This window comes from Aulostomus chinensis, chromosome 4, assembly GCF_037954235.1.
Source record: "Aulostomus chinensis isolate RoL2024-O1b breed Wild chromosome 4, RoL_Achi_v1.0, whole genome shotgun sequence".
Lineage (NCBI taxonomy): Eukaryota > Metazoa > Chordata > Actinopteri > Syngnathiformes > Aulostomidae > Aulostomus > Aulostomus chinensis.
In genome coordinates, this window is record NC_141323.1 from 5,705,548 (window position 1) to 5,733,474 (window position 27,927).

The 27,927-nt window shown below is 47.7% G+C and overlaps 2 protein-coding genes and 1 long non-coding RNA gene across 3 annotated transcripts; 2 read left to right on the forward strand and 1 right to left on the reverse strand.

Annotated features, from left to right (window-relative positions):
- Positions 1 to 121: 121 nt before the first annotated feature.
- On the forward strand, positions 122 to 4,157 carry LOC147262410 (eukaryotic translation initiation factor 4 gamma 1-like). Its single transcript, XM_086201245.1, has 12 exons — positions 122 to 288; positions 419 to 760; positions 885 to 1,025; positions 1,126 to 1,362; positions 1,512 to 1,616; positions 1,735 to 2,505; positions 2,587 to 2,791; positions 2,920 to 3,011; positions 3,100 to 3,186; positions 3,286 to 3,367; positions 3,475 to 3,615; positions 3,813 to 4,157. Exons 1-12 carry the CDS (start codon positions 202 to 204, stop codon positions 4,034 to 4,036), a joined length of 2,514 nt encoding a protein of 837 aa, XP_086057371.1. The 5' UTR covers positions 122 to 201; the 3' UTR covers positions 4,037 to 4,157.
- A 159-nt stretch (positions 4,158 to 4,316) lies between these two features.
- On the forward strand, positions 4,317 to 26,192 carry LOC147262411 (uncharacterized). Its single transcript, XR_015112374.1, has 3 exons — positions 4,317 to 4,410; positions 16,111 to 16,240; positions 24,943 to 26,192. It is a non-coding gene; the product is annotated as an uncharacterized LOC147262411 (long non-coding RNA).
- On the reverse strand, positions 5,039 to 27,648 carry LOC147262412 (protein bicaudal D homolog 1-like). Its single transcript, XM_086201240.1, has 11 exons — positions 27,430 to 27,648; positions 20,612 to 20,824; positions 19,569 to 19,721; positions 18,741 to 19,045; positions 16,054 to 16,213; positions 14,456 to 14,953; positions 13,874 to 14,052; positions 12,554 to 12,944; positions 11,500 to 11,694; positions 10,712 to 10,863; positions 5,039 to 10,376 (listed from the first exon to the last, which is right to left on the reverse strand). Exons 1-11 carry the CDS (start codon positions 27,646 to 27,648, stop codon positions 9,338 to 9,340), a joined length of 3,504 nt encoding a protein of 1,167 aa, XP_086057366.1. The 3' UTR covers positions 5,039 to 9,337.
- Positions 27,649 to 27,927: the final 279 nt, after the last annotated feature.

The window sequence follows — 27,927 nt, forward strand, 5'->3', positions numbered from 1 at the left end:
GTAGGAAACTAAGCCCCGCCCCTTCGACAGGTATGATGACAGAAGCATCTCATTATCACATCACATCACATCACATGACTGAGATCTTTGATGTTTGGATTCATTCAGGTGATCTGCCTTTGATCTCAGGACTATATATGGAGGTGACTCACATGACTTCACCAGAACACCGCATCATCTACTCTGGTTTACCACTCTGAGATGGCTTTTCCCGGCCGCGGTAACCGTCGGTGGACCAACACGGCTGAGCCCCGGTTCCGCAACTTGCAGACGAGGGAAAATGTGCAGGTGAGTGGACAACAAATGCAGACAACAGTGTGCACACGTGCGCAGACGTGCGTGCAACCTTTGCTAAGCGAACCAACATCAGATGGTTTGTCTCAGTGGGTTTAAGCCAACTTCCTGTCCCCCCTTGTAGACCCCCATGGTGCATCAGCCCAGGAAGATGGTCCCTGGTAAATCCTCCACCAACGATGTGCAGCTGAGCAAGGCTGCCAATGCCTGCAAGCCGTCCATGAGGAGGGCCTCTGGTGCCAAGGACCCTGAAAAGGACCGGCACCATCAGCTCCTGGGAAACCTGCGCAGCATCCTGAACAGGCTCACCCCGGAGAAGTTCGAGAGCCTGACCAAGGACGTCCTGGAGCTCCCCATCAGCACGGAGGAGACCCTGAAGGCAGCTGCTCAGCTGGTGTTTGAGAAGGCTGTCTCAGAGCAGCACTTCTCCTCCACGTACGCTGACCTGTGCCGGCGTCTGGCTGAGGTAAGTCACACGTCCCTTTCTGAACCTTTCACTGCTGTTCTTAGTTTAAACCTCGTCAGTTACTGTCATGTCATGAAGAGTGTTGTATTAACTGAGGTATGTAATCGACGTTTCTTCCTCTCAGGTGAAGGTGCCCACCTCAGAGAGAGGGACAGAGTTTGTCACGTTCCGACAACTGCTGATCCACTGCTGCCAGGCGGAGTTCGAGAAGGATGAGGATGAAATCTTCATCCGCAGACAAAAAGAACTGGAGGCTGTTCATGATGTAAGAATCCTTTTATTTTCTCCTGTGATTGTTCCAACCACATCCCTCTGTGTCTTACCTGATCATGTGACCTCTAACGCGCGCTTGTGTCTGTCCTCAGGAGGAACGGCGTGAGCTCTTAACCATGGCGCTCGAGGAAGACCGGAACAAAGCTAAACGGCGCTCCTTAGGCAATGTGAAATTCATTGGGGAGCTTTACAAACAGAACATGTTGAAGGGCTTGATTATTTACAGGTGCTTGATGAAGCTCCTGGAAAACGGAAATGAAGACTCTCTGGAGGGTCTTTGCAAACTCCTCACCACAGCGGGGAAGAATTTGGATGTGGTGAACGTCAAGGTATGAAACCAAGACCTCTCCTTCAGATGGCGGCCGGTTTGTGGAGGGAAATTACTGTGACAAGTGGAATATGAACTGCTCTGGGCTTTTTCAAGGGCCGACTGTTACTGCTGTACCTAAAGACAACTTGTTTATTTCCTGTGTCTCAGGCCCATATGGATGGACTCTTTGTCCAAATGAACACTATCATCCGGGAGAAGAGGACGTCTCCTAGACTCCAGTTCCTGATGCAGGATGTGGTGGACTTAAGAAAGGTAGAGATTCACTCGTATCTAACAACCCATGCTAATGCAGGAAAAACTGCGATATGAAACGACAAATGTTGGAGCAGAATTCCCAATGTTTCAATAATCCTCCCTCTCTGTGCCGCAGAACCACTGGATTCCTCGAAGGGAGGTGCAGGGCCCAAAGCGTATTGGAGACATACACAAGGAGGCTGCCCTCGAAAAACAACGGGAACTTTCAAGGTTCCAGCCACGGCATCAGCACCCTCGTGCTGATGGACCCACCCGGAGGACAGAGACAGCGCCCCTCCCCCCCAGGACAGTCAATAATGCCCCGCTCGGGGCGCAGCAGGAGGGAAGAAGACCAGGAGGAGCCATTGGGGGCCATGGCCCTCGTGCTCATGGACCCACCTGGAGGACAGAGACAGTGCCCCTCCCCCCAAGGACAGGCAATAATGCCCCGCTCCAGCCGCAGCAGGAGGGAAGGAGGCCAGGAGGAGCCATTGGGGGCCATGGCCCTCGTGCTCATGGACCCACCTGGCTAAACCGTCCTCATGCTGAGAGGACGGACACAGTGCACCTCCCCCCGAGGACAGGCAATAATGCCCCGCTCAAGCCGCAGCAGGAGGGAAGGAGGCCAGGAGGAGCCATTGGGGGCCATGGCCCTCGTGCTCATGGACCCACCTGGCTAAACCGTCTTCACTCTGAGAGGACGGGGACAGTGCCCCTCCCCCCCAGGACCGGCAATGATGCCCCGCACCAGCCGCAGCAGGAGTGCAGGAGGCCAGGAGGAGCCATTGGGGGCCATGGCCCTCGTGCTCATGGACCCACCTGGCTAAACCGTCCTCACTCTGAGAGGACGGAGACAGTGCCCCTCCCCCCGAGGACTGTCATTGATGCCCCGTGCAGGAACCCAAAGGTAAAGTCTGAATCTTTTTCACTGGAATCTTGGTGACTAAACTTTATGGTTGGAACTTGAAATCTTGTATTTTCTTTGTAGCCTGCAGGTGTGGACCATCCAGAGGCCAAAGCTCCGTGGGGCCGCTGGAATAAGGACCAGCATAACTGGCGGGATCGCGACGTCAGTAATAAGACGTGGGAGTCCCATCGGAGCCTCAGAGAAAGCCGGGTCCTAGATAAGCCTCCACGTTTTGTGACCGGCGTGGCAGGTCACGGGGACGCACGTCCTCGGACAGACGTCACAGGTGAGAACCCTCAACTAAATCAACTGTGGAAGAGTGTTTGTCTTTTTTCATGATGATTTGAATCAAATGAGGATACAGCAGGACCAAGGAATGAACTTTAACCCTGTATTGTCATCTTTTTCCCACAGTCAAGCAGGAGGCTCGTGGTCGTGGCGGCCCTTCAGCTGCCGATACTGCGTCTCAAAGGACCAATGACGTCACCAAGCGTGTCAATCGACAGGTCAGCAGGCTGTCTGGGGTTCATTGTTACAGTTTCTTCATGTTTTAAAAGATGAGAAGTCACTGAAGAGTACTTGATCCTATTTCAGAGGTTCACCACGCGAGAGCTGAGGCAGCAGCTGGACAGGCTCCTTCAGGACAACGCCAGTGACCGGCAGATCAGGGACTGGCTGGAGGTGCGTGCTCCTTTAGCTTCCTGGGGCGACCGGACCCTGTTGATCTGGACTCTCTTGGTCTCTCATGTTGAACTTGGATTCTCCTTCACTGTTTTTCAGACAAACCTGGATGAGGAGCAGACCGCCTCCAAGCAGTTTGTCAGCACTGTTGTGTCGTCGGTCTGCAGGTCTGCCATCGTCGGTACGTAGGACTTGTGACAGCAGGAAGGGAGGAGACGTCTGGTTTTTGATCGCACTTGTCGTGTCGTGTCACACCAATTTTCTCAAGTCTTTATTTTATCATTTTAGGCAAGGACTCCTACAGGCTGGACTCGGAGCGGCTCAAGAGGAGAGTTGCTCTGCTTCGGACGTACCTGAACGACGGAGAGAAACAGCTCCAGGCCGTCTCCGCCCTCCAGGAGCTGATGGAGGAGATGCGTCATCCCAAAAGTGAGTGCTGTTCTCAGTTACGGCTACAAAATAAGACTTTACACACCAGTTGTGCTCCTGGGATGCTCTTCAACATGCAAACTTATCGTTCCTTTCATTTTCTTTTTTCAAAGTGGTTCAGAAATGTTATTGATAAAATTATTCGATTCATGACGAAACTTAATTTTCCATGGCGACATCTTGTTCTGTCCCCTCAGGGCTCCTGCTCACCATCTTCGACCTCCTGTATGAGGAGGATGTCATCAGCCGCAGGGTCTTCCTCAGGTGGGAAGCCAGGAAGGACGCGGACCAGCCAGACGGCAAAGCTCCAGCGCTGGAATCTGTCCGTTTGTTTTTCTCGTGGCTCGGCAAGGAAGAGCCTGAGGAGTTCGCTCCAGTGCCGAGACATGGACCGTTTCGGCAGAGAGGCAGAAACCACTGAACCCAGTCATGAGTGATTAGTGCTGAAGTGGTGGAGCCTCTCTGCGAACACGAGTTAATGTTCTTTCTTTCTTGTCTTTTTTAATGGGAAATTCTTTATATTAATGGTAATTTTTCTTTTATTTCCCTGGTCAAATAAAACTAATGATAAATGAAGTCCAATGATTGTGGTTTTTGGCTGTGGTTTGTTTTCAAATTTTACAAAATAAAAGAAATAAACTAAAACTGCTCCACTGAAATAAAGAATTCAGTTTGTATTGTCCGAGTTCATGTGTTCAGCTGGTCAGCTCGTTAGTCGTCCTCACTCTCAGCCCTGTTCCTCTGCCGTCAGCTCCTTCCTGTTCGTGTTCTCCCACCTGGTTCCTGTGTCGTCAGGTGAGTTTGTGTTTGTTTGTCTGAGTTTTATCCCTGTTAGCTTTTGCAAAGCAGTTGTTCGTCTTCCTGGGGTCTTTTCATCTTTGTGAGTCAATCAAGTAACTGTTCAATCGCTTCACTCCTTTACTGACCAAGTAGCCTGGTTACTTCAGTTTTCTGGGGTAGCCTGGCAGAGTCACTGATAGCTCAGCTCACTTCAGTTTTTGAGTCGCTTGCCTAACACTGTTCATCCTAGCATTCATAGCTAACGCTAGCTGCAAGTCTGTCTGCCCATTTGTTAGACAAAGTAGCAGCATACAGTATTTCGTGTTCTCCCACCTGGTTCCTGTGTGTCATCAGGTGAGATTCTTTGTTGGACCCTCAGGTAACCCACCTGTTTATTCTCGGGTTTGCTTCATTGAGTTTTTGTGCTCTTTTAATGGGGGTAATTTGGCAGTTGCCAGTTGCCCCATTGGACTACATAGCAGCTGCTCTGGGGCTGCAGGCCTTTGCTCCATACTGGTGTGTTTAAAACAACAGGTTTAATTACATCATCTGAATTTTTTTTAAAAAGCGAGGAAAACAGAGTCCAGCTTAACAAAAATTGATGTTCTCCTCTGAATTTCTCGACTGCTTTTCCTGTCTGGAGGAAAGAAAATATGGCTCACCGTCAGTGTCAAAGAGAAACTCACCACGAAGCAGAACTACTTCACAACAAAGTTGTATTTATACTTCAGTCGGGAAAACATCCATTCTCTAGGCCTTCTCATAGTTTTGTTTTTGTTCTTCTGCATGTAAGTGAACAGTCTTTGGTCAGCAGTGACTCCATCCCTCTGTTAATTCCATGAAGATCTAAGCGAGTGTAGCTGGAGTCTGGGGTATTTTTCAGCCTTGGAGGTTTGTATTCTCAGGACTCTTGCTGTCGACTTCAGTGGAGGAGAAGTTTCTCTGTGGGCGGTCGTGGTGTCTACCATCCACTGAGTTAGTATTTTTACTTCATGCTTGTGTTCTGGAAGATTCTGATGACCAGAGAGCAAATAGTCCTGGACCAACAAGTCGTTCACTGCATGTATGGATTTCACACTGTGAGAAACGTTCAGAAACAAACTGGGATTAAGAAATGGTCGACGTAAGAGTTTTGTAGAAAAGATGTTAAACACCGATGAGCTTCAAGGGAGGTTTTCTGTTCCTATTAATTGATTTAATCACAATAACGTGACTGAAGCTACACACCAAGCCGTCGGATTGACTCAGAGAGCAGTGGAAGTCAGAGAGGAGCGTCATGTGAGCGACCGTCTCGTCCAGCACTGCTTGTTCAATGTTTTGGTGTCAAATGCCATATTTCCCTTTAAAACCCACCAAAGTAAAATGAGATTAAGCAGAAAAATGAAAGGGAGGATGTGGGTGCAACACTGCAACTTGTAAAATCACAAATCTGAAAAAAGATCATTGTCAAATTAGTTTTTGGTGACAGATTTGTGTTTTACAGTACAAAATAGAAACAAAGAGATAAAGGATGGTGTTTACAGGCTCAGGGTGATGGGGAAATGTATATATGGGGAGAAAAGTTCGACAGGACATGTTATTAACAAAGTCTGTTTTCTGGACAGCAGCCGCATAAAATCTGACATTTGTCATTTCTTTTCCCATTCCAGTGAAAAACAACAATCCAAGCAAAAACAACAAAAATCTGCCATGTATCAAACGAACAAGCAAAAACGGCATCGTAGCCTGAGGTGCAGGTGCAGGAACAAAGAAACAAAGTTAGCACATTGATGAAAAGCTTTCATCAGAGCGTGTTGTTGCTAGGCTAGGCTGTGTGGGTATCTGTGAGGCGCACGGACGCAGGGAGCACGGTGTCGTGGGTGCTGAACTGATGGGATGGAGGATATGCTGTTAGCCAACAGTTGATCAGATCTTCTAACAGACTCTTTCGCCGTCATCTCAGATCACATGATCATCAACATCGTCAGTGAATCCAGCACAGAGGTACTTGTGAGTAGCTTCCAAGTGATGCGCTCATATCGACGGCTGCGTGGTGGCAAAACACACCAGAGCTAATGAACCAGTGGGCAAGAGCCTGCTACACCACGGCACTGTTGACCTCCCCGCGGTGTTTTTGACAAAATCTGACCTGTCAAGTCTTTAGGTCCTGGTTCCTTTTGGAACCTTGAGCACCAAACTATAATGCATCTCAACAACATTTGACCTGTTGGTGGTGTCAAAACAAAAGGGCAAAAGTTTGTGACAACTGATCTTGTGGGTTCTTATGCTTGCACAGTGCTGATTTACACACCTGACATCATACCTGTGGGTCACAGCGAGCAGGTAGCTGACAGAATTCCAGCACACCTAATCATCCTGGTCAGAACACCCAATACTGTATGATCAATAACGCAACAATAACCTGATCAATGATAATACTGTACGGTAGCTGGGATCAGCTGGAATACCTCAGTGCTGACTTAGCTGTTAGCGTTAGCATTAACACCTGCCTGTGTTGCCCGTGCAAGAAATGGCTACTGCAGCACAGCACTGTGGGCCGTTTGTGGGCAACTGGGAATTTTTCACATTCCCTGCATTGCAATTTCCCATTGCACTTGTGAGAAACTTCTTTCTCTCAGCCTTTCAGTCTTTGAGCTAAGCTAGCTAGCACGCCTCTGTACTGGACCCCCAGATGTAGAGACCATCCATCTTTATGCATCATTTAAAAGAGCTTATTTCTTCAACGGTTCATTCATGCACTTGAACAACACTCTATACCAGGTGCAGTCTAGCTCTGCATGGTGCGTTCTACCAGTCTGCATGATGCTAATTCTGATGTAGACTTATTGAATGAGGTGTGTCACAGTCCCTGAGTTTGGTGTAGTGCCATGAAGGAGCCTTCACATTAGCTGAGTACATTCATTCTGTGTGGTCAGACAAACCTCTGCAGTTGGCTTCAGAGGCACAAGAGGGCGCTACATTGCTAGTGCATCAGTGAGTCAGTCACATGCTCCAGTGACTCACTTCCTCTCCCTGTCAGTGTTTAAATCGTTGGGATTTTGTTGTGCTTCCTTTAATCCAGGCTATCGGTTGATCTTTTCTGTAACAGCGAGTCCAAACATGTTTCAACATTTGGTGAAGAATGAGAAATCTGATGCACACTTGATTGAGAGAGAGCATTAGCAGGTTGCTGTTGAACAATATTCAAAAAACAGATCAGCTCCTGTTTGAAATTGTTGTTTGCGAAATGTTCTCTGAACTCACTTGACGGTACGCTGGAGAACTTTGGTTTAATTTACATTTGCATTTTCAAGAGTTTATAATCAAGTACAAATGAGGAGAAAGCAGTTTGAGTCTAATTAGTCACTGCGGAATAGTTGACCTTCATCTCTCGTGTCTCACGTCAGAACGTTCTACATTTCTCACGTGTTCTTCTCTCTCAGGACCTCCCGTGTGGCCCACACCTCTGTCACACCCATGTCTTGTGTTCATATAGAAGGAAAGGGAGTCTGCAATTAAGAGCATCTCACAGTGGGCATGCATAGCTGAGTACATGGCAACCACTAGGTGGTGGTAGAGAGCCATAAAAAATTGAAAGGTTGAACTGATGACGCTAACAACCCTGGACAAGAGATGATGTCAGAGACACTCAGGGCAGACAGGTTAGTCCCGCCTCATCCGCTGTTGTCTCATCGTATGTGTTGGGTTTCTGTGAAAATACTTGAATGACGATGTGAAGAGTGAACTGCTGCCACTGAAGGGGTTTGTATGCTTCAAACAAAAGTTCTAAGCCTTCATCAACCTACACACACACACACACACACACACACACACACACACACACTTTCCTCAGTGAACGAGCTGGATGGAGGCCACATCACACCAGTATTAGCACTACTCCAACATCTGACCAGGTGTGCAGAGCGCATATTTTTGAGCTCAGACCAAACAGAGTGAATATTTCATGTGGTGCTGTGCCAAGTCTGACCTCAATAAGGACAAACTCATTGCAGGTAAATCAATGCGAGTATTTGGGCGCAGCAGATAAAGTTCTAGGACACGGCTGTGGAATCCAAACGTTTTGCACCCCTGGATGATGTTATGGACTGAGACACAACAGCTTTTTCTTTTCAAATGTAAAATACCTGAAGTAAGAAGCAGGAATTTACTCCAGCCATGGGGGATGCTGGGAGAGAAAAGCCAGGCTCCTCTTCTCTTCTCGTGAAGAGAACACCAGATGTTTGCAGGTCGATTCCTAACTGAAGGTGAAAATTCTCCTCATGTTTAGTCTGAACACTGCATCACAGATTGCAGAGCTCTCTCTCACACCACCAAATGTTTCCCTTCAGACGCATTCCCAGTCTGGATTACCCTCTACGATAACGGCCTACAGCTCATGTGGCAATAATAGAAATACTCGGTCACAGAAGACTTGGTTCATTTGAAGCACACTCAACCAAAAGCGTGAGAGCACCTCATCAACATGGAAAGCTTGCGCAGAAAGACGTTGTGTTTGCAGTGCTTGTGTATACAGTTTGTGAGACCAGTGGAAAGAGAGTGGCGATTACACTGACTATAGAGGGTACTTAATGTGTGGAGGTCCTAATCTGAACCCGTGAAAAGTGTCGAGTGTCCCGTTAACGTCTGATGTGTTTGAATCAATTCATGCACGCGAGGTCTCAAACTGAAGAATCTAAATGCTAAAAAGTCCATGAACATCCTCCTGTGGACCAATCAACAGTCTCCAAATAGTAGGAAGGCGCTTGTGCTCCTTATGTCAAATCCCTGAGCAATGTCACTGAACATTCAGAACCCATTGGCTGAGGCTTAGGCACAGGAAATCAGGAAACCACTCTCTGCTCCTCTCTGTCAGCCTCCTCTGTGAGGAGGTCGAAGGTTTATGGTCAGAAAGGAGTTGGGTGGAAAAAACCTTCTAAAGGCTCCCACTAAAGGTTTGAGGAGGTCAGTGCCGGGGTCGGTAGGAACTGTGGTATCTGGGGTAAAGGGGGGTGTAGTGGCTGGAGTGGCTGTAGGATGGGGAGGTGCCAGAGGAGGTGAAGTAGGAGCTGGTGGGGGTAAAAGCAGGAGAGGAGCTGTAGTAACTGGAGGGTGAGGAGGAGTAGTGGGAGGACGAGGAAGAAGTGTGCAGGACTGAGGACCGCGTCAGGCTGGACAGAGGACGAGTTCGAGGAGCAGGGGTCCACGTGGACCGTCGGAGCCCCAGAAATGAGGATCGGTAGGGAGAGGAGGGGGTCGACCCTGGCTGGGCGGGCCGGGTGGTGGTGGTGGTGGTGGTTGTGGCGCTGGTAGTGGTCAGGGGGGAGGGTGGGGGAACCGAGTCTGGATTGAGGGGCCTGGTGAGGCCGGAGCTACGGGGCAGAGTGGGGGAGACTTTCACACTAAAACTGTGGGAGTCCACCACAAACGTCCGCACCCCCATGGTCCACTGGGAGTGAGCCAGCCTCAGAGGGGTTGTGGGCGGGGTCCGAGCTGAGGGAGATGACGGGGCTTCCAGGGACGGGGGGCTCTCTGGCACCAGATGGACCGACGATGAAGCGATGGCAGGTGAAGATGGACTGCGCGGGGGTATGTGTGAGCTGGGGGAGGTGAGAGCTGAGGCCAGAGCTGCAACCGCTGTGCTGACCATGGATGGACTGAGAGGCGCTGAGGGCTCGTGAGAAGTTGTGGATATAGGACTAGTAAGGCTGGAAGGAGAGGGGCTAGTGGGGGCCAGAGGTGCAGGGGAGCCTTGGGCTAGCTTGGAGGGTGACGCCGAGGCTGCGGGACTTAGTTTGGGGATGCTGGTTTTCCCACGGGTCAGCCTGCTCCCGCGAGTACGGTGAGTCTGCTCCTGATCGAAGGCCAAGTCCTCCAGGCGCTGCGTGAGGGCCAGTTTCTGCTGGATGGCCATCCGCAAGAGGGAGTTGAGGGTCTTCTTCTCATCCTCGGCTGCAGCCAGCTGCCTCTGCATCTCATCCAGCTGCGTCACGTACTCGTCACACCTGGCGGGAGCAACGTGGGATTTTCATTTCAAGAGAGCTTTGACTTGCCAGTGTTATTCATGAATGCGCTCAGCTCTGAACAACAATGCTCAGTTTTACCCACCTGATGTGTGACAACTGTTGGCACGACTGCTGGTGAAACTTAGTGCACACACAGCAGCTCCCGTTTGACTCACCCTTTGTCTTTTAAAGGTAGTCAGGTAGTCTAACTTTCCTCTCCACCAACTTTTATGATGGTATGTGCTTCACCAACCGGATTTATCAGACCACACCAAACCACCATTGCATGAGTCTGCTCAAGAGACGTGTTGAAGAGAGCAAGGAGACAAACTGACCTGGTGGCAAACATTGCTCGTAGAGAGGAGAACGTTGCGGCGTCCTCCTTCAGGGCCTTCAGCTCGTTCCTCAGCTTCATCATGGCGTCAGTAACCATTGACTTCTCTGCTTCATACTTGCTCTTCAGGTTGGCAAGAGCCACCTCGGCAGTCTGGGGAAACACAAACACACAACACATCTCTGTCCCGCTTTTACATCCATTTCCACGAGAGCAGTAGCTACTGCGTTGCTGAGTTAATCGTGATGAAGTCAGACGTGCTGTTTTGGAGGCAGCTGGACTTGTTACAGTTTCCTTGAAGATGTTCTGACTAACTGGTGTGGAGCTGCTGGCCCAGTTCCAGTCACAGACTCGAAGGCGAGTACCCATGAAGCCCGAGAGGGATTGAGGGATGTCCCGATGACAACTCGTCAAGTGCAGGATGGCACCACTGCCAATGTGATCGTAGAGCCACATTTCTGTGGACTTTGCTTGCAGGAATTACCCAGAGTTCACAGTGTTGTGGCGTCGCAGTAACCAGAGTTTCCCCAGGAAGTGTTAAAAAAAAGAAAAACATGATGCTGAGCTGGAAAATGTGCTTTGTAGATTCTTACTGACACATCAACTGAGAAACAGCATTTTCTAACCAATCACTGAAACTTAAATGAGGAGTTTGTTACTCCAACTGATAACAAAGAAAAATAGTCCCCAGCTGAAACAAACGGCTCAACAATGACCACGTGCACATCTTACGCAGGACAACTGCCATGCTGGTCTGTGTCAGTGCTGCTCAGCTGCTGGCTAACCCACCTGTTTGTTGGCCTTGAGCACCAGTCGGAGGGTGGCGATCTGCTCTCTCTTGGTGCTGAGGAGGGACTTGAGCTTCAGCATCTCTTCCATGCAGCCTTCTTTGTCCTTGTCGAGCAGAGGGGCCAGTTCCCTGGCTGCAGCTCGCTGCCTGGACAGCAGCAGCGACTTGTCCACCGCCCGCTGGAGGTGCTTCACCTGGCGAAGGGACGCAGAGAGGGGACTTTTAGTGAGGACAGGGCAAGGCAAGGCAAATTTATTTGTATAGCACCATTCCTTCACAGGGCAATTCATAGTGCTTTACAGAGGTAAAGAGAGAATTGAAAGTTAAAAACAGTGAATCAAAACATTCAATAGTCATTAAAATCAATAAAACAGTTTAAAATCAATTTGACAGCAGACAAATCAATATGAAATCAATCCATCAATCCCAAATCAATACTATCAGAAGGCTGCAGTAAACAGAAGTGTTTTCAGCCCTGATTTAAATGAGCTGACAGTTTGTGCCCCCCTCAGAGGTTCAGTTTGTTCCACAGGTGTGGACCACAGAAGCTGAAAGCAGCTTCACCCTGCTTGGTTCTGACCCTGGGGACGCTGAGTAGACCCGTCCCTGATGACCTGAGGGGTCTGGATGCTTCATACCCAGTCAGCAGCTCTGACATGTCTTTAGGCCCGTGCCCATTCAGTGACTCACAGACCAGTAACAGGACTTTGAACTCCATCCTTTGACACACAGGGAGCCAGTGCAGTGATAAGATGGCACCATTCATTTTTGATGTGTTTCAGAGGAACTGATAACAAGACGGTGAAATAAGCTATAATCAGCGAAAAAGAGGAATCTCCTCAGTGGGGGAAGAGATGGGCGGGAAGGAGCTGAGAGGACAGAAAGGATGATCATACAGCTTAAAAAGAGGGATAAGAGAATAAAGAGTTTTTAGTCTGCTTTTGAAAGAGGACAGGGAGAAAGTGATGAGAGGACAAAAGCTGGAGGGTCTGGTGAAGGAAGAAGGGAGGAGGGTAAATGGAGGTGAAGAGATGTTTGAGCTGTGTGTTCTACCTGTTCTCTGATGATGGCATTGAGGTTGTAGATGTTCATGGGCTCCCTGCGCAGCTCACCAGCTGGCTCCAGGGCCGGTGACGACGACGACGATGATGAAGAAGAGGCACTGATACTGGGCGAGTGGCTCGGAGGCGTGCAGGGCGGCGGGCTCTGCTCAGACAGAACCTGGAGGCCATCCCTGTCCCCCTCCTTATCCTCCCTCCCCCTCTCCCCACGGGGGGGTTCTTTGGATGGGGACTGTGAGGGGCTTCGTGACTCCCCGGAAGTTGAGGTTGTCATGGCAACAGTGGCCAGCCTCCTGGCGAGGCGCGGCGTGAGAAGAACTTTGCTGTTGTCCGAAGACATGGCTTTGAGACTGGCACTGAGGCCTCGTAGCCCTCTGCCTTGTCTGGATTAAAAAAAAAATCAATTAATAATTAATTTAAATATTTCTAACCTTTGGAATATTAGTAAAGACCTAATGGCCATAAAAGTGATTTTTACCAGATTAACGTACTTACAGACTCTTTGATGGGAAGACAAACCACTGATGAGACACTGATGGGACACAAGCTAACCCTGACTAGCTTGATTGATTGATTACACATAGCAGTCGTTAATTCATCAGCGGAACTTGACCTACAAATGCTACTTAACTACAGATAAAATCACCTGCATCAGCTGAACAGTGGGTGGCCTGATAGTGATGAGAAGTTCAGTAACGGGACAAGAATCAGACACCGCATGCATTTTTAATCCAGCAGTTGGTGTCCAGCATGAATGGGCTGCTAGCAGAAGCAAGTGTGGCAGCAGGTGGCGGCGTGCGCTTCCACCTGGCGCCTCCCACACTTCCCTCAATCGTAACTGAGCGGCGGCTCAACATCTGTTATCAGCGGCAGCTTCCTCTGACCCAGCAGTGCCGGTCCAGATGATCTGAGTTGCACACTGAAGAGTTACACACTCATTCACACCTGGAGCTGCTCAGTGCAGCAACAGTGTGACCTGCTGCTCCCCCTGGGCAGCTTTGGTGAAGAGCTGGGGGGGGGGGGATCTGAACAACAACTGGCAGTAAACCTTCAGGTCGTGGAGGACGTCATGTGGATGTCTGTGTATCTCCTTCCTATCTCAGTTACTGAGAGGGAGAAAACCTTGAATCCCTCCAGCAATGAGTGAGACTTTTAAGCCAACGTCGTTGCATTTATCCATTCATCTCAAATTAAAAGCACTAACGCGCTCGGACTGCTGCTCTTGTCTACCTTTGAGGGACTGTCTCCATAACATGTATCCAACATGCAGCATGTAACAAGACTGGCTCTTAACTCTGATAAACAGTCAGACCTGTAGTAGTCCAGCATGACACGGTTGGGTGTCTCGTTGTTGCACAGACAGACGTGATGGTAGAGCTGGGCGAGCTCCTCGCTCAGAGTCACCAGTTCGTCCTGAGCTGCGTTCAACGCCACCTGGCTCTCACTGGCTGCTGACTGAGCTGCCCGCAACTCAGACTCCAACCTGGTAATCTGAGGAGAAGAGAGTTAGAGCAGGTGTGTGTCCTTCCTGAAGCTTGCATTCAGCATTGCTAGTAGTATTCTGGTGTGCCACAACAGCTGGCTAGTAGTACTCGGTGAACCTGTTGCATCTCGGCAGATGTGGTTTGGTGTAGTTGAGTCACAGCTGTACTCAACCTCATCATACCAGCAGGGCTGCTAGCAGCTTGTTAGCATGCATCATTAGCATAACTACGCCTTTCAGTGTAAAACTGACCACCGTGTTTACGGTGTGTGTCTGCAGATGTCACAGCTTTGCTTCGGAGGGGAGTAAAACTCAGCGTGTCAAGTCTCTGTCACTGTCGATCAGCTGATAGAAGCCTGCGATGACAGCAGTCATTAATCTGGGGATGGACGCATAGACGGGGGTTGCTACCTTCTCTCGTTCGGCGCGGCGGTTCTCCTCCAGCGAGGTCACCTGCTTCTCCAGTCTCTGGACATGAATGCTTCCTCTGGGCATCTCCTGTGCTGGTGCCTCTTTCCCGTACTGGGCCAACCTTTGCCGCAGGGCTTTCACCTCCGACTTGAGCTCCACCACCTCAGTCACAGCCACTTGGTACTTGCACTGCAAGATCTCCAAACCTGGTGACTGGTATGAAAACACCTGACTTCTGTTCTCTGTCCTGCTCTCGTCCTCCTCATTTCCTTCCTCCTCCTTTACCTCCTCGTCACTCCCCAGACCCCTCAGAGATTCATAGTTGCAGGGAGGTACTGCACTGGTGCAGACGCCTCGCTGCAGGCGGCGGAGGGCGGTGACTTTGGAACTAAGGCGGAGGGCTCTCTCGTGTTGTTCAGTAAGGGCCCCTTGGGTGTGCTGGAGCTGAGCCTGGGACTCCTGCAAACTGGCCATCAGTGTCACCTTCTCTCGTTCCACCTGAAAGGAGTAGCAGCAACATTCATGGAAAGTAGATTTCAGAGTACAGGATCTAAATAATCCCGTTCTGCATCCTGTTATCCAATTGTTTCAGTAATCCAAAAGGTTTTTTTTGCAGAGGCAGGACACAGATTACAGGAAGTCAGTGCTTATATTCCAGACTGACTGCTGCTAGTTCACCTTTGGTAACAATAAAAAGCTCAAAGATAAAGTCTGGCCCACCCACGCTGCTGCAGCACCACCAAGTATATGATCCATGTGCTGTTTATACCATAAACAGCAGGAGAATGCAGAGTAACCTGCTGCAACCTCCTCAGCCCCGGCGGCCCGGACGTGGCTGTCCTCCAGCACAGTCAGAGTGTTTATGGCAAACTGGCGAATCATCCATCATTCTTTCAGCTGCTGTCACGGGTCTTAATACATCCGTGTTGACTACCTACAGAGCATGTAGAATATGTCAGTTGTGTAGAAACGCTGTGACCGAGCCGATGGCGATTAATGGTTCCACTAATATAGAAATGTAAATTTTGTCCTTCATGGGAAATTGTTGCATCAGTTGAGGACAACATGAACAGTTATTTAAAACCCTGGAACCCCTAGGAGACTCCCGCAGGCCACGCCGTGATGTCAGCAGGAAGCTTGACGGTGGAAACATTGTCCATGGGAGGTGACTGGTCAGTGGGCTGGCTTATGTTTGCTAGTTATGTTGCTAGGGTGATACACACACAGAACAGAAAACCCGGAGCGTTCTCAGGCTGAGGCTGCTAACATGAGCCAGCCTGCCGGTGGTGAGTCAAACATGGCACTTGGGTTGAATTGTATTGTTTCTTTGCTATTGTTTAGAATCCCCATTTCTTGCTTTAATGATTTCTTTTTAATTTTTGTCGTTAAAATCATTAGTATCGTTATGATCATTGTTATTACATATTTTCGGTTCTGTATGTATTTTAGTTGGAGCCCAGGAAGGTTGCTAATTAGCCTAATTGGTAATGAAGAGTCAACAAGTCTGCATGTTTAGTAAAATCACCTTTTCAATGATCAGTTTCAACCTCAAATTCTGAACCACAGTTGAGTAAATGAAAGTGTCTGCTGGATCCCACCGTCAGCAGCTGCTGCTTGAGCTTCTGGATCTCAGTCAGGTTCATCTCACTGAACAGGTCCTCAGCTTTCCGGCTGGAACTCTGGCACCCTCCGTTGGCCCCGGGACCCGACCCTGCAGCCGTCCTTGCTCCGGTCCCACTTTGGATCTGGCCGTTACACCTAGAAAATCACAGCAGAGCAAAGCAGGTTTGGAAAAAAAACAAACCCACGCACACGCATGCCGACACTCACACAGAAACTGAACACAAAATGTATAAAACTATTGTAAAATATACAGTTTAGTTTTTCAAGTATTTGCATTTATGTCATGAGTGAATGTGGCAGTAATCTCCTCTATAGGACATTTAGTGTCAGTTTGAATGTCTGAGGTGAATTACAAACACAGTTATTGTCCAAAAGCCATTGGAAACCATGCTGATTAAACACATGGGTGCACTCAGGGACACGGCCATGTTCACTTCCTACTGATAGTGCGCTGTATTAACCCTCAACAAACTCTGTGTTTGCATTTCTCAAACAAATCTGACCACAACTCTCTCAGATCAGCACACTCACGGATGCACACATGGACATACGCACATGCTCGTACAATAATGTGAGCAGAGCGGAAGCCACCAGTGACGTGCTCACCATGGCGAGTGTAAGATGGGCGACTAAAGTCAGCGGTTCCATATTTCCCTGGTATCTGAATGGTGCATTATTCAGACAGTTGGTTGCACCTGAAGAGCTACTTATTCAACATGGAGGGATGTGCTGTGGTGCGTTCTGTACGCCTGCTTGACCTCAGGAAACATTAGCGGATTCTTGCTGCTGCACAGACAATTAGAGCACCTCTCCATTAAGAGACCGTCCACATCCACTCACCGGGCACAGCACAGTAACTTCATGGATTATTTAAATCCTCTGAGGCTGGAACTGTAGTTGTGAGCTTGGAAGGACAGAGGAAACTCCCTGGGGAGAGGGGGAACCCTGGAGAGAAACTTCAAGCTTCTCAAATATATTTTAGACCTAAACGAAAGCTAGTTGGGTCCTCAGCACCCAAAGTAACGTGTTCGGTTGATCATTTAAATAATAACCAGCAGGTGCGGGTCAACCTGGGTGTTTAACTGAAAGGGAGATGACAGTTGATTGGTGAAAGTCATGCAACGCTGAAACATGCTCATAATTTGATTTAGAGATTCAAGGAAAGACTCATGACAATGAGAACAGTTGTCTTGAGAATTGGAGCACAAGTCTTTACTGAGGCACAGGTCACATTTACAGACAAAAGAGGTCATAAAGGCGAAAGGGCCAACAAAACCACACAGGGGCAAAAACTCAGACTGAGGAAACACACACTGGAATGCAGGTGTTTGGGACCAAAGGTAGAAAGTATAACTAGAACACGGGGGGAGGAAAACTATAAAAAAAATGAAGAAATGCTTAAATTAACAACAAAATAAAACCCCACAATTGACAGAATGTTCCTGGTTTCCCCAGATCAGGCATGCAAACAGAACACGCACACGTCAAAGACACGGGGCTCCACGTGCTTCCGGGCCCTTTAAGACATGAAGAGCTCATGGTCTACAGCTCAGGGCGCCGGTGTCTCTGGAGCATCCCTGTCCAACAGTGACAGGTTGTCATCCGTCTCTAAAGTAGCACAGGTGTCTGTTAGCCATCACATGACCGTAACCAATCAGTGTCATCTCCCACGTGCGCCTTCACCTTGGCACGCATTTACAGTAAATGGTGCATCATCGGAGACGTGAACAGGTTTCTGCTGAGGCAACAACGACTTATCTCTCGCTTGTTTAACTAAAAAAAAAAAAAAAAAATTCATGAACTTTTTAGGTTTTTTTTGCTTTGTTTGATTCGTAACAAAAGTTTTTAGTTTTCCGTTCCCACTCGACTTGCTGCAGGGACAGGGAGCAGCTGTCCGGTCTCTGAGCGCTATCTTTAAAGAAACAACAACAGATCCATGCAAAATACAAAGAGGAGTTGGAGAAGCACAGATCGTGTTTGAGATTCAAATAATCAGTCAAGCTGTGCGGCGTTCCCTCATGTCAATGTGCACAGCACCTTTCTTTTTAGGGAGAAGTGTGTGTTCATGCAGTCTTGTCAAAGCTGGTCTTATTGCCATCAAAGGACTCCATCACTGTGGAGTGACACTGGTCAGCCAGTGCAGGCTGAGCTGGAGACAGTCAGACGGCTGCAGTTTGAACAAAATAATTTGACTACAGACTTTTGTAGCTCCGCCTTGTGACGCTTGATGGTTTCAATCATCAGTCAGGAGACTCGGAAGTCAACTGAGATCCACGTCTTCCAGACAAGAGGCGTGCTACTGCTGCAGCCAGTTATGTACATTAGAGGCATCTTTTAGGTAAGAATGTGGGTGTTAGAGAGAGAGAGAGAGACAGCGAGAGAGAGACAGCGAGAGAGAGAGGGGGGGGGCTGGAAACACGGGAAGATTACAGATGTATTCAGTTAATTTACGATTGTCTGTCAGTTGAAGAATCAAACAAAATCAAAATCTGCAACACATTAAATTGCAGAGGTTCTCTTTGTACGAGATGATTTTAGCACCTGTCATCACTAATAACCTCATATCTAGTAACTACTGTGGCAAAATGGATTTCTCCGCCATTAAGATATGAAGTTTTTGAACAGTAAATTTCCAGATTTCTTCATTTAAGAGTTAAAGCACCTTGTCGGCTCCTCTGCGTTTGGCGAGAGCAGAGTTGTTGGGGTGGCAGTGCCACTGGGCGGGGCAGAGGTGAACGTCAGATGTGCACTGCCTGTGTAGGCCACATCACACATACTCAGATGGTGGACTAGCTCCCTGCGTATGTGGTTCTTCTGCTCACGCTCACTCTTCAGAGACTCCAGTGCCTCCTCCAGCTGAGTGTCAGAGATGTCCTTCAGACGAAGCGCATCCAGTAACTGGCTGTTGAGGAGCTCCGTCTCCTCCTCCAGGACCTTGAACTCATGCTTCAGGCCTTCATACTCCACCTGAGCCAGAGACAGAGGGAACAGGTCTTTGTCTCTGTCAGAGCTTTGAAGTGAATTTTTACAGAAAAAGCAATGAAAACTGCAACAAAGATATCATTCACGTCTGAAATGTTGATCCTGCTGGAGCTTTAATGAGAAGTCAAGTTATGCTGCTGTGCCTTTTGCAGAACTGAGCGCTGTCTCTAAATAGAGAGACTCTCACACTTCCGTTTGGACTGAACTACTTGTTCTTTTTAGTGTTTTCTCTTATGGACCTTAAATATTCGACTTTGTAACTCGTGGACTTTGTTGTTCTATGCTTTTAGTATTTCCTGTTTTGTTTTCAAATGTGCTTTCCTTGTGTGTCTTAACTTGTTTTTCTTCCTGTCCTGCCCTGCGTGTTCTGGTTGCGTGATGAGTCCAGTTATATTTTGTCAAGTTACAGATCTGTTCTGTGAGAGATCAGGATAAACAGTTAAAGACAAAAGGAAAGCTGGTCCTTCTCAGCTGCTGTGGGAGCCCATGTCAGGTTCGAGGCATCTACCTGATTCTGCTTGAGTGTTGAAACCAGCTTCTGCAGCGAGATGTTCTCCTCCTCCAGCTCAGTGTAGTCCTGGAGCAGCCGCGACTCCCGGAACTTGTACTCCCTGATCTCCTCTCGCATCCGACTGCGCTGGAGCTCCAACATCTCGTTACTCTGCTGAGACAGTGCAGGAGACACGGAGCTGCAGATGCATGTTGATGACACGTGCGCCACAGCTCGCCGTGCCCCCAGGCAGCCGCTGGCCTCAAAATGTTGGTAATAACCATCTGTTGTTAATTCAGTGAGTAAAAACTGAACTGATGCTCTGAAGTTTCTCACTCCTCTAATGTACATTTAAATACAGGATTCTGATTCATGCTCAAGACCTGCATGGGTGACTGACTGAAACATCTGGGAAACTGCACACAGACGAACACAACTCTGATGTATGACAGTGCTCACACACCTGACTTCAGATTTCCTGTGTACATCTAAATCAATATGCTAATGAGTAGGAGCAGGCCCCGCCCCTCTCCCTACACTCAGGAGCTGACGGTATGTCATTGTGGAGAAGAACGTCCGGATGTGTAGCTGCTCTAAAAGGCTTCTCGTAGATGAGAGCTGAGACTTGAATTTTTCATTAGCGAAAGAAATTCCGGCCAGTGCAGCATCTGTTTGTAGTTTAAGAGCTGGTTATTTCAGACGAATGCACATCAGTGCAGCAGTAATCACTACAATACAGCAAATACTACATGCTTTGACTGTACTGATACGATCTGCTGCTGCTTTTCAAATAGGCCTTAATGGAGTTAAAATAAACGTCACACTGAAACAGAAGGAAAACTGAAAATGCAACAGTGATGAGCTTAATAAAGAAGAGTCACCGTCCTTGAGGTGAAGCGTGGGGTGAGAGGACACCCCCACCACCACCCCCCACCCCCTCAGCATCATCCATTTACACTGTTAGAGAGGACTTAAGACGCTGGTGTACGGCGAGTGATGACGAGTTTTGTGTGTCTTCTCTGGAGTCTTTAGCTAATGTGTGGGGCTGTGGCACAGCGTACCTCCCGCAGCTCCTGCAGCAGACTACTCAGGTGGTCGTTGTCAGCCTGAACGTTGGTGGTGGTGGCCTGGCTGTGCTTGAGCTCCGACTGGAGCTCCAGGAGTCGGCTCATGTAGTAGGCCTCCTTGGTGGCGGACTCCTGCAACAGCGTCTCCTCGTTGGTCTCGCCATCCTCCGCCACCTTACGCTGGGTGGAGTAGGCCTGGCCAAATGCCTGATGAAGGAAGGGAAAGGAAAGGGTCATCATGATAGGATTTGGACAGGAATAGGTTAAAATGTGGTAATCGGAAAAGAACTGAGAAAAGAGGGAGAAACGAGCTGTTGGGCTTCATCAGTGTGATGTAATACTAGAGTTTTTGAGAGCTCAACATGTTCAGGATATTCCTCGCTAAATCCCGGCATTTAAAGCCAAATCGTTTCATTTTGTGAGCCATCTTGGCTCGGAAATGGTTGCGAAAAAATCCTGCCGTTCCGCTCTTGCACTTCCTCGTGTGCACCAGCCGCTGGTTTCAGTTGGTTGCACAGATGCAGCAGACGAAGGTCCCAACCTCCGACAGGTCTGATCGGCTTCGGGTCCAGTAACAGGACAACGGGGAAGTATGTCAACAAGCTGTCCTCATGCTGAGACTGTGGGCTAAAACCTTTGGATGAAGGTTTTTGTTGCCTGTGAAACAACTCAGCAGCAACTTGAGCTCTCTGTCCTTCAGCTGTGAGTCATCAGCAGCCCCTGGCTGGTGATGTGGTCTTGGCTTGCAACTCAGATAAAGTTCAGGTGTTTGACCCTGAAGACACTCCTGCATCATGTATTTGTGTATCCCTGGAGGAAGAGGGGAGAGGTTCAGCCATCAGTGAGGGACTCGTAGCACAGTTGCCATCTACAACTGGTGTCACCTGGCGCAGGTGGAGGCCCCGGGGCTGACCGAGGCCCAGGTGGAGGGATCTCCGGGCCTAGTTTGGGGCTCAGTGCTAAAGCTGCTCTGTGGCACGGTTTAGGATTAACAGTTGAAGACAGATGGACGGATGCACACATTACTTGCCCCTCACCTCTTCGCATCCTCTCCCTTCTCTTTCTGTACCTCCCACTGTTTTTGTTTTAGTATTTTGGATGATGTCCATGTCTCAACCTGCTGGCTATATTTCCAATCCACACGAGTTCATCATAAAACTGAAGATCTGAAGGCATCACGAGCATCCAGCTGTAGATATCTGGAACCATAGAGGGCAGCGGAGTAGAAGTGGAACGTGAGGATAAGATATTGAATTAAGCACTGTAATATCCCAGGGCACATAAAGCTGGCGATGAGACACTAAAGGTGATGAACGGCCTGCTTCAGACGAGCCGTCACCCAGACGCGCAACAGCAATATGTAGATGTCGGTATATGGCGCCGTAACTGACATCTGTTCAATATGTGACATAATCTCAGGCTGCAGCATGACACAGCGTGTGTGTGTGTGTGTGTGTGTGTGTGTGTGTGTGTGTGTGTGTGTGTGTGTGTGTGTGTGTGTAAGTAAAAACATGCATATTTCAGATGTTCAGTCTGCCTCTGAGCTTGTGGTTTGTGCCACTTATACCCAAGAAACTAGTAGGGACCAGATATTCAGCGTGTTACAGGCTAATACTAATACCACTACATATACATCATATACCACTATATATGTGAGTGTGTGTATATATATATATACACACAGTGTGTGTGTATACATATATATGTATGTATATATATATATATATATATATATATATATATATATATATATATATATATATATACACACACAGTGTGTATATATATATATATATATATATATACACACAGTGTGTGTATATATATATATATATATATATATATATATATATATATACACACAGTGTGTGTATATATATATATATATATATATATATACACATACACACAGTGTGTATATATATATATATATATACATACACAGTGTGTATATATATATATATATACACACAGTGTATATATGTATGTATATATATATACACACAGTGTATATATGTATGTATATATATATACACACAGTGTATATATGTATGTATATATATATACACACAGTGTATATATGTATATATATGTGTGTGTATATATATATGTATATGTACACACACACATATATATGTACATAGCCTCAAGAGTAAATAGACTTGAATCAATATTTATCTGAATCAAAAGCCAGCTTCTAATATTTGTATCCTCCAGTATCTAAATTAATACTACATCCCAGACAGTAGTGAGGGAGGTAGTGAGCTGTCTGGAACTCAGTATCCAGTGACAACAAGCCGGGAAGGAAGGCCTCCCATTGGCTGCGTGACGTCACACAGGAGTAACCGAGCGTCCCGGGGGGGTCGCTGGCTCCTGTTCTGTTTTTAGCCTCCACCGCAGCACTGATGGACTTGCGCTGCATTTTTTATCAGCTCCACTCGTCACACCCTCGAACACCTCTCCTCCCTCTACCATCGACTAACACACACACAAAGGCTGTTGAGACACCTCAAAGAGACAAAATCATTAAAACAGGACAATAAACATGAGTAGTAGCTGGGATTTATGTCACATGGACGGAACCTTTAACCCCACCGAACCTTTGGATTCCTTCCCCTTACTCAGTACATTGTTTGTCATACTTGCCTCCCAATATAAGGATGGTAATCATGCACTGAGAGAACATGGACTCCTGCTATAGAAGACCAATGGCACCACTTCCAGACACATTCTTGTTTAAATCTGATACTCCTGCTTTTTATTCTGACAGGGATTGTTTCCGTCTGCGCTGCTATGATGTCATATGTCCCTGTTTCTACGACCAACTGCAAATCCGCCCCCCCCCCCCGCCGCCCCGCCCCCCGGGACAATAAAAGCATAAAAGCTCTGAACTGAGATGTTGACATCGTGCTCAACCACAGATACACATGATCTCAGTGCTTCTCCGGCACAGACAGGTTGTTTTTTCACTCTTTCAGTGTTGGTTTCTTACAGTTTTCATCACTGCAACTGACTGTTTGAACTTGTACGGCTGGAAGAAGGTTAGAAGAATCCTTTTAGCCGACCTTCAAATTTTAGACTCGCTTAATGGACTAAACTGGGTAACTTTTAGTGACATCAGGTGGCTGATTACCTTCCAGCCAACAACGGCTGTGTTGTATTTAGTACTAATCTGAAGATATTTGCCAAGACACCAACAGAGAGGAAAATAACCATCTATTCATTGTAAGCCTGCCTGCTGCATGCAGCCTCGCTGTGAGTTGAAGCCGGATTTGTGGCTTCACACCGAACAACTATCAACCTTGGCATTAATATTCTCATGTAACTTCTGAGTTACGGTGAGAAAATGGACTTTTCTCCTCCAGAACGTATGGCCCGTGCATGCTCAGGCCTCCATTACGTTCATGACAGCATTCAGTTCATTTCACCTCATGTCACAAACAACTGCAGGAAGGTTTGTCTCGATTCTTGACTAAATTTCCTGATGTGCCCTGTGAGAATTGAATTGAATTGAATTGAAAAGCAGACGGCGAGTGGCAACTGGCTCGGCAAGAAGCAGCTTCACCAGGTCTTCGTCTCTGTCCAGTCATCAAAGGTATTGGTGAAGTTGTCCTATGAATAACGGAGACAGATGATCCATCTGCAGCCATCTTACATGTCTGCACAAACCCACGCGTCTCTGTGTTTCGGAAGTTGATTTACGATGCCACCTGCTGGCAGGAGCTACCAGCGTGGCTGAAGCCTCAGCCAACAGACCAGCGAGGCTGAGGGCCTGAGCAGGACTACGGTCGAGTCTGCTCGGCAGGAGGAACCCGGTGGGCTCAGCCCTCTCATGTGAGACCCTACCAGCTCACACTGCTGGAGCTCCAGCAGGCACAGCCATGATTAAAATCTGAACAAGAGGAGCTTTGACAGGAATGTAGCTTTATCAAAAAGGTAGGATAATGTCTCCTGTCATTCCTACACCCGGATAAAATCGAGAATTTGAGGAATGATGGACTGATGCTTTAATGCTTAATTAGCTGGTCGGATTCTGGTTCTACAATTAGTCAAATGTTGAATTTTTATTTCTGGTCAGGCGGCAATCAGTGCACGTGTTGTTTTGACCTTTAATTTGTGGTGATTCTTGCAATGAAGCAGTGGCTGTGGGAAGTTCGCCGCACAGTCATGGCTGCTTGATAGTTAGCTGGTTAGCTTAGCTGTCCCTGTCACCTGATCACCCTGAACTCTGCCACCAGCTCGGATGTCTGAGGCAGTTCAACATGTCCGCTCTGGTACACAAAGACCAGCAGTGATCAGCTCCTCCGCCGTGTCTCACTCAACAGGGCATCAGTGACATCAGCAGCCAGCTTGCTTGGTGCCACCTTAAACTGAGGAGGGTGAATTGTTGCTACGTTGCTCGTGCGTGTGTCTGACATCGATGGGGAGTCGGCCAGTCAGGAAGCCCCAGACGGGTTCACAGGGCTGCTCCACCCATCTCACATCCGTAGAGATTATAGATGAGGATGCGATGGGCCCACACCAGCCACAACACCAGAGGACACCTCATTTGGAGTTCTGAGTTTCTCAACAACAGCCAAGACTCCACCACCCTGCCCCCCCCCCCACACACACACACACACCAGCTCCCAGGTCCCACTGCTGTACCGTCTCTGAGCCTCCTCCATCTACCCCCCCAGCCTCTCCTCACTACATCAAGAGCCAGATGGAGAAACAGCTGAGGCAGAACACAAACCCACATACTTCCTCTTCTGAGGAGTCACACTGCTGCTTCACAACACGTGTAAAAAAAACAACAAAACATAAGAGAGAGACAATGTCAGTAAACATCCGGCAGCTCCCGCTCAGCGATGCAGCTCCTCCTCATTCACATCTGTATCCTTTTTCCTCTCCCTCTGATTTTCTGCTTATTCACGGGCTCCAGGGTGCCCTTGCTCAGACCACCTTCATCGACAAACCCGGCTTCGTCTCGAGCTGAGCTACAAATCTCGAGAGTTCTCTGACGGTATTGAGAAGAAGCGGCCCAACCCTTCGACCAGGGTCTTTGTCAGCAGCATCTACAGGAGTATCAACCTATAATGTTCATGTTTTTGGTGGTGGAGGAAACCCGAGCTGACAGACACAGGAGGAGGATAAAAACTCCCTGCAGACGAGACCTGGGACAGCTGGGACTCGAACCTGTGACCCCCTTGCAGTGTGAAGGTCCCGAATAAGGACATCGACAAATGACCCAACTGTGATTTTTGTTTTTGTTTTTTTGTTGGCCTCCTGTTAATCCCCTGTTTTGTCTGTATTTTAAATTTTGCCTTGAAACACACTGTTAATCCTTTATAGTTTCACAATAACGAAAACCCATCCCTCAGAAACAGTGGCTGAGTGTCTCTGGACGTTTACGTCTCAATATGGCAGCTCAGCAGGGAGCCTGCACCTTGGAGCGCGGCTGTGAATCCGTTCGCTCATGATGTAATAAAAGTTGATAATGTTGTAACTGATCAAATTATAACAACTACTTTCTCATTTCAAAGTGTTTTGCAGAATGTAACAAGTTGTGGCAAAATTGCTGAGTCAAAATGAAGCCGAAATATAAAACAGCCACGGATGTCTTGTTTTTTTTTTTTTATTTCCTCCTTCAGGAAAAGCAGATCGTGTTGTAATTAAAACAAGAGAAAAAAACAATTCGAAGGCAATAATACAATGAGATAAATAACTTGTTCACGTAGTCTAATAAATTATATTATTGACTGGTTTCTACATTATTAGATGGTTTAATAAAATACAAAAATGTAAAATGGAGTCAATAAGGTGATAATATATCACTTTCATTGAATTTTAATCCCTGAATATTTCATGTGGCCTATGAAGATATGGAGGCTCAAAAAATACTATAAAAATAGCTAGAAAGAGACAGTCATGCAAAATGTTACCGTTCATACATTCATTTTTGTCAGTAGTTACATTATCGGCTACGATTACATTAAAAATATATCAAGTTATTGGCAGTTATGACATTGCTGGCTCCTGACTTTTTAGAAGTCCGTTGCTGGAGGAGCTCCTTCAAACGTTAATTTGAGAAACACACCAGACCTTTGGCAGGAAGAATAGAAATATCTAGGATTACATTATTGTTATTATTATTATTACATAATAGAAAAATAGAGTATCTGCTAAATCAGGGTTTGATGGAACCGTCCAGCTGTAGCTGAGACCCTCCAGGTATCGACCTCCCGCTCGCCAGCAGCTTCAGCAACACTAATTCAGTTTGATTGCCTTTGTTTTCCAAGTTGTAAAGTTGTTTTTTTTCCCAATGAGTTCATTTTCTGATGAAGACAATTAGGCCTTTTATCACTTTTTCCAAATTTATTTGATTGTTTTTCCAAATCACGGAACAAATGAGTCAATTAGCAAGAAGTCACCCACAACTTTTGGAAAAGAAAATGACAAGAAAAAAAAAAAGAATAATCAGAAAAAATGACAGGAAGCCAGATGTATAATATTTGAAATCAAAATTATAATTGCACTTGTGATGCTGTGTCAGATATTATGTGGTTAATTCTTGTGAAAGACTTGGGAGCTCGCAAACATTTAAACAGCTTAAATGTGTAATTAGACTTTCACACATTTCGCGAGGACCCCTAGAAGGCCCCAAAGGGCATCTGGAGAGTCCCCGGACCCCAATTTGAGAACCTCTACCGTAGCAATTAGACTTTTTGTGAAATAGATTCTTCTTTATAGATGAAAAGACTTTTGAAATAAGTCTTAATTAGCAAGTATATACTTTTTCGAGTAAGCAGCCATACCCCTGCCGAGCCCACCTCCTGCAGCTGCTCCAGTTCCAGCCTCAGCGCCTCCTGCTCGGCCTCCAGGTCGGCATACTGCTGCTTCAGGCTCTGGTTCTCCTCTAAAACCACCAGCCCGCACTCCGCCGCCCGGACCTTCTCCCGGTTGGCCTCCGCCAGCTCCCGCGTAAGACGCTCCACCTCGGCGCGGCACTGCTCCGCCGTCTCCCCGCATCCTGCTCCACCCGCAGCCATCGCCCCTCACTCCCTCCCTCCCTCTGCCCTCTCTTCTCTCGCGTCGGATGAGCAGAGCCAAGCCGACTACAAACCCACACCACTCCCCTCCGCGGAATCACACCGTAGCCTCAGATCGCGTAAAAGGAAGAAGACGCATCGGTGGGAAAGGCTTTCACCAGTGTGCTCGCATCATCGCAGGGGAAAGTCATCCTGGGCCATGTGATGCTCTAAATGATGCAGCTTCTCATCATCCGCATGCTCTTCCCCTCCCTCTGATTTTCTGCTTATTCACCGGCT

Bases quoted from the DNA above. Each gene is read 5' to 3' on its own strand.
- LOC147262410 (XM_086201245.1), top strand. From the start codon at position 202: ATGGCTTTTCCCGGCCGCGGTAACCGTCGGTGGACCAACACGGCTGAG. The intron at 289-418 runs GTGAGTGGACAA...CCCCCCTTGTAG, and splicing joins AGACGAGGGAAAATGTGCAG to ACCCCCATGGTGCATCAGCC. The intron at 2,792-2,919 runs GTGAGAACCCTC...TTTTTCCCACAG, and splicing joins TCCTCGGACAGACGTCACAG to TCAAGCAGGAGGCTCGTGGT.
- LOC147262412 (XM_086201240.1), bottom strand. From the start codon at position 27,648: ATGGCTGCGGGTGGAGCAGGATGCGGGGAGACGGCGGAGCAGTGCCGC. The intron at 19,722-20,611 runs GTACGCTGTGCC...CTGTCTCAGCAG, and splicing joins TGCTGCAGGAGCTGCGGGAG to AGTAACGAGATGTTGGAGCT. The intron at 10,377-10,711 runs GTCAGTTTGTCT...TGCTCCCGCCAG, and splicing joins CGAGCAATGTTTGCCACCAG to GTGTGACGAGTACGTGACGC.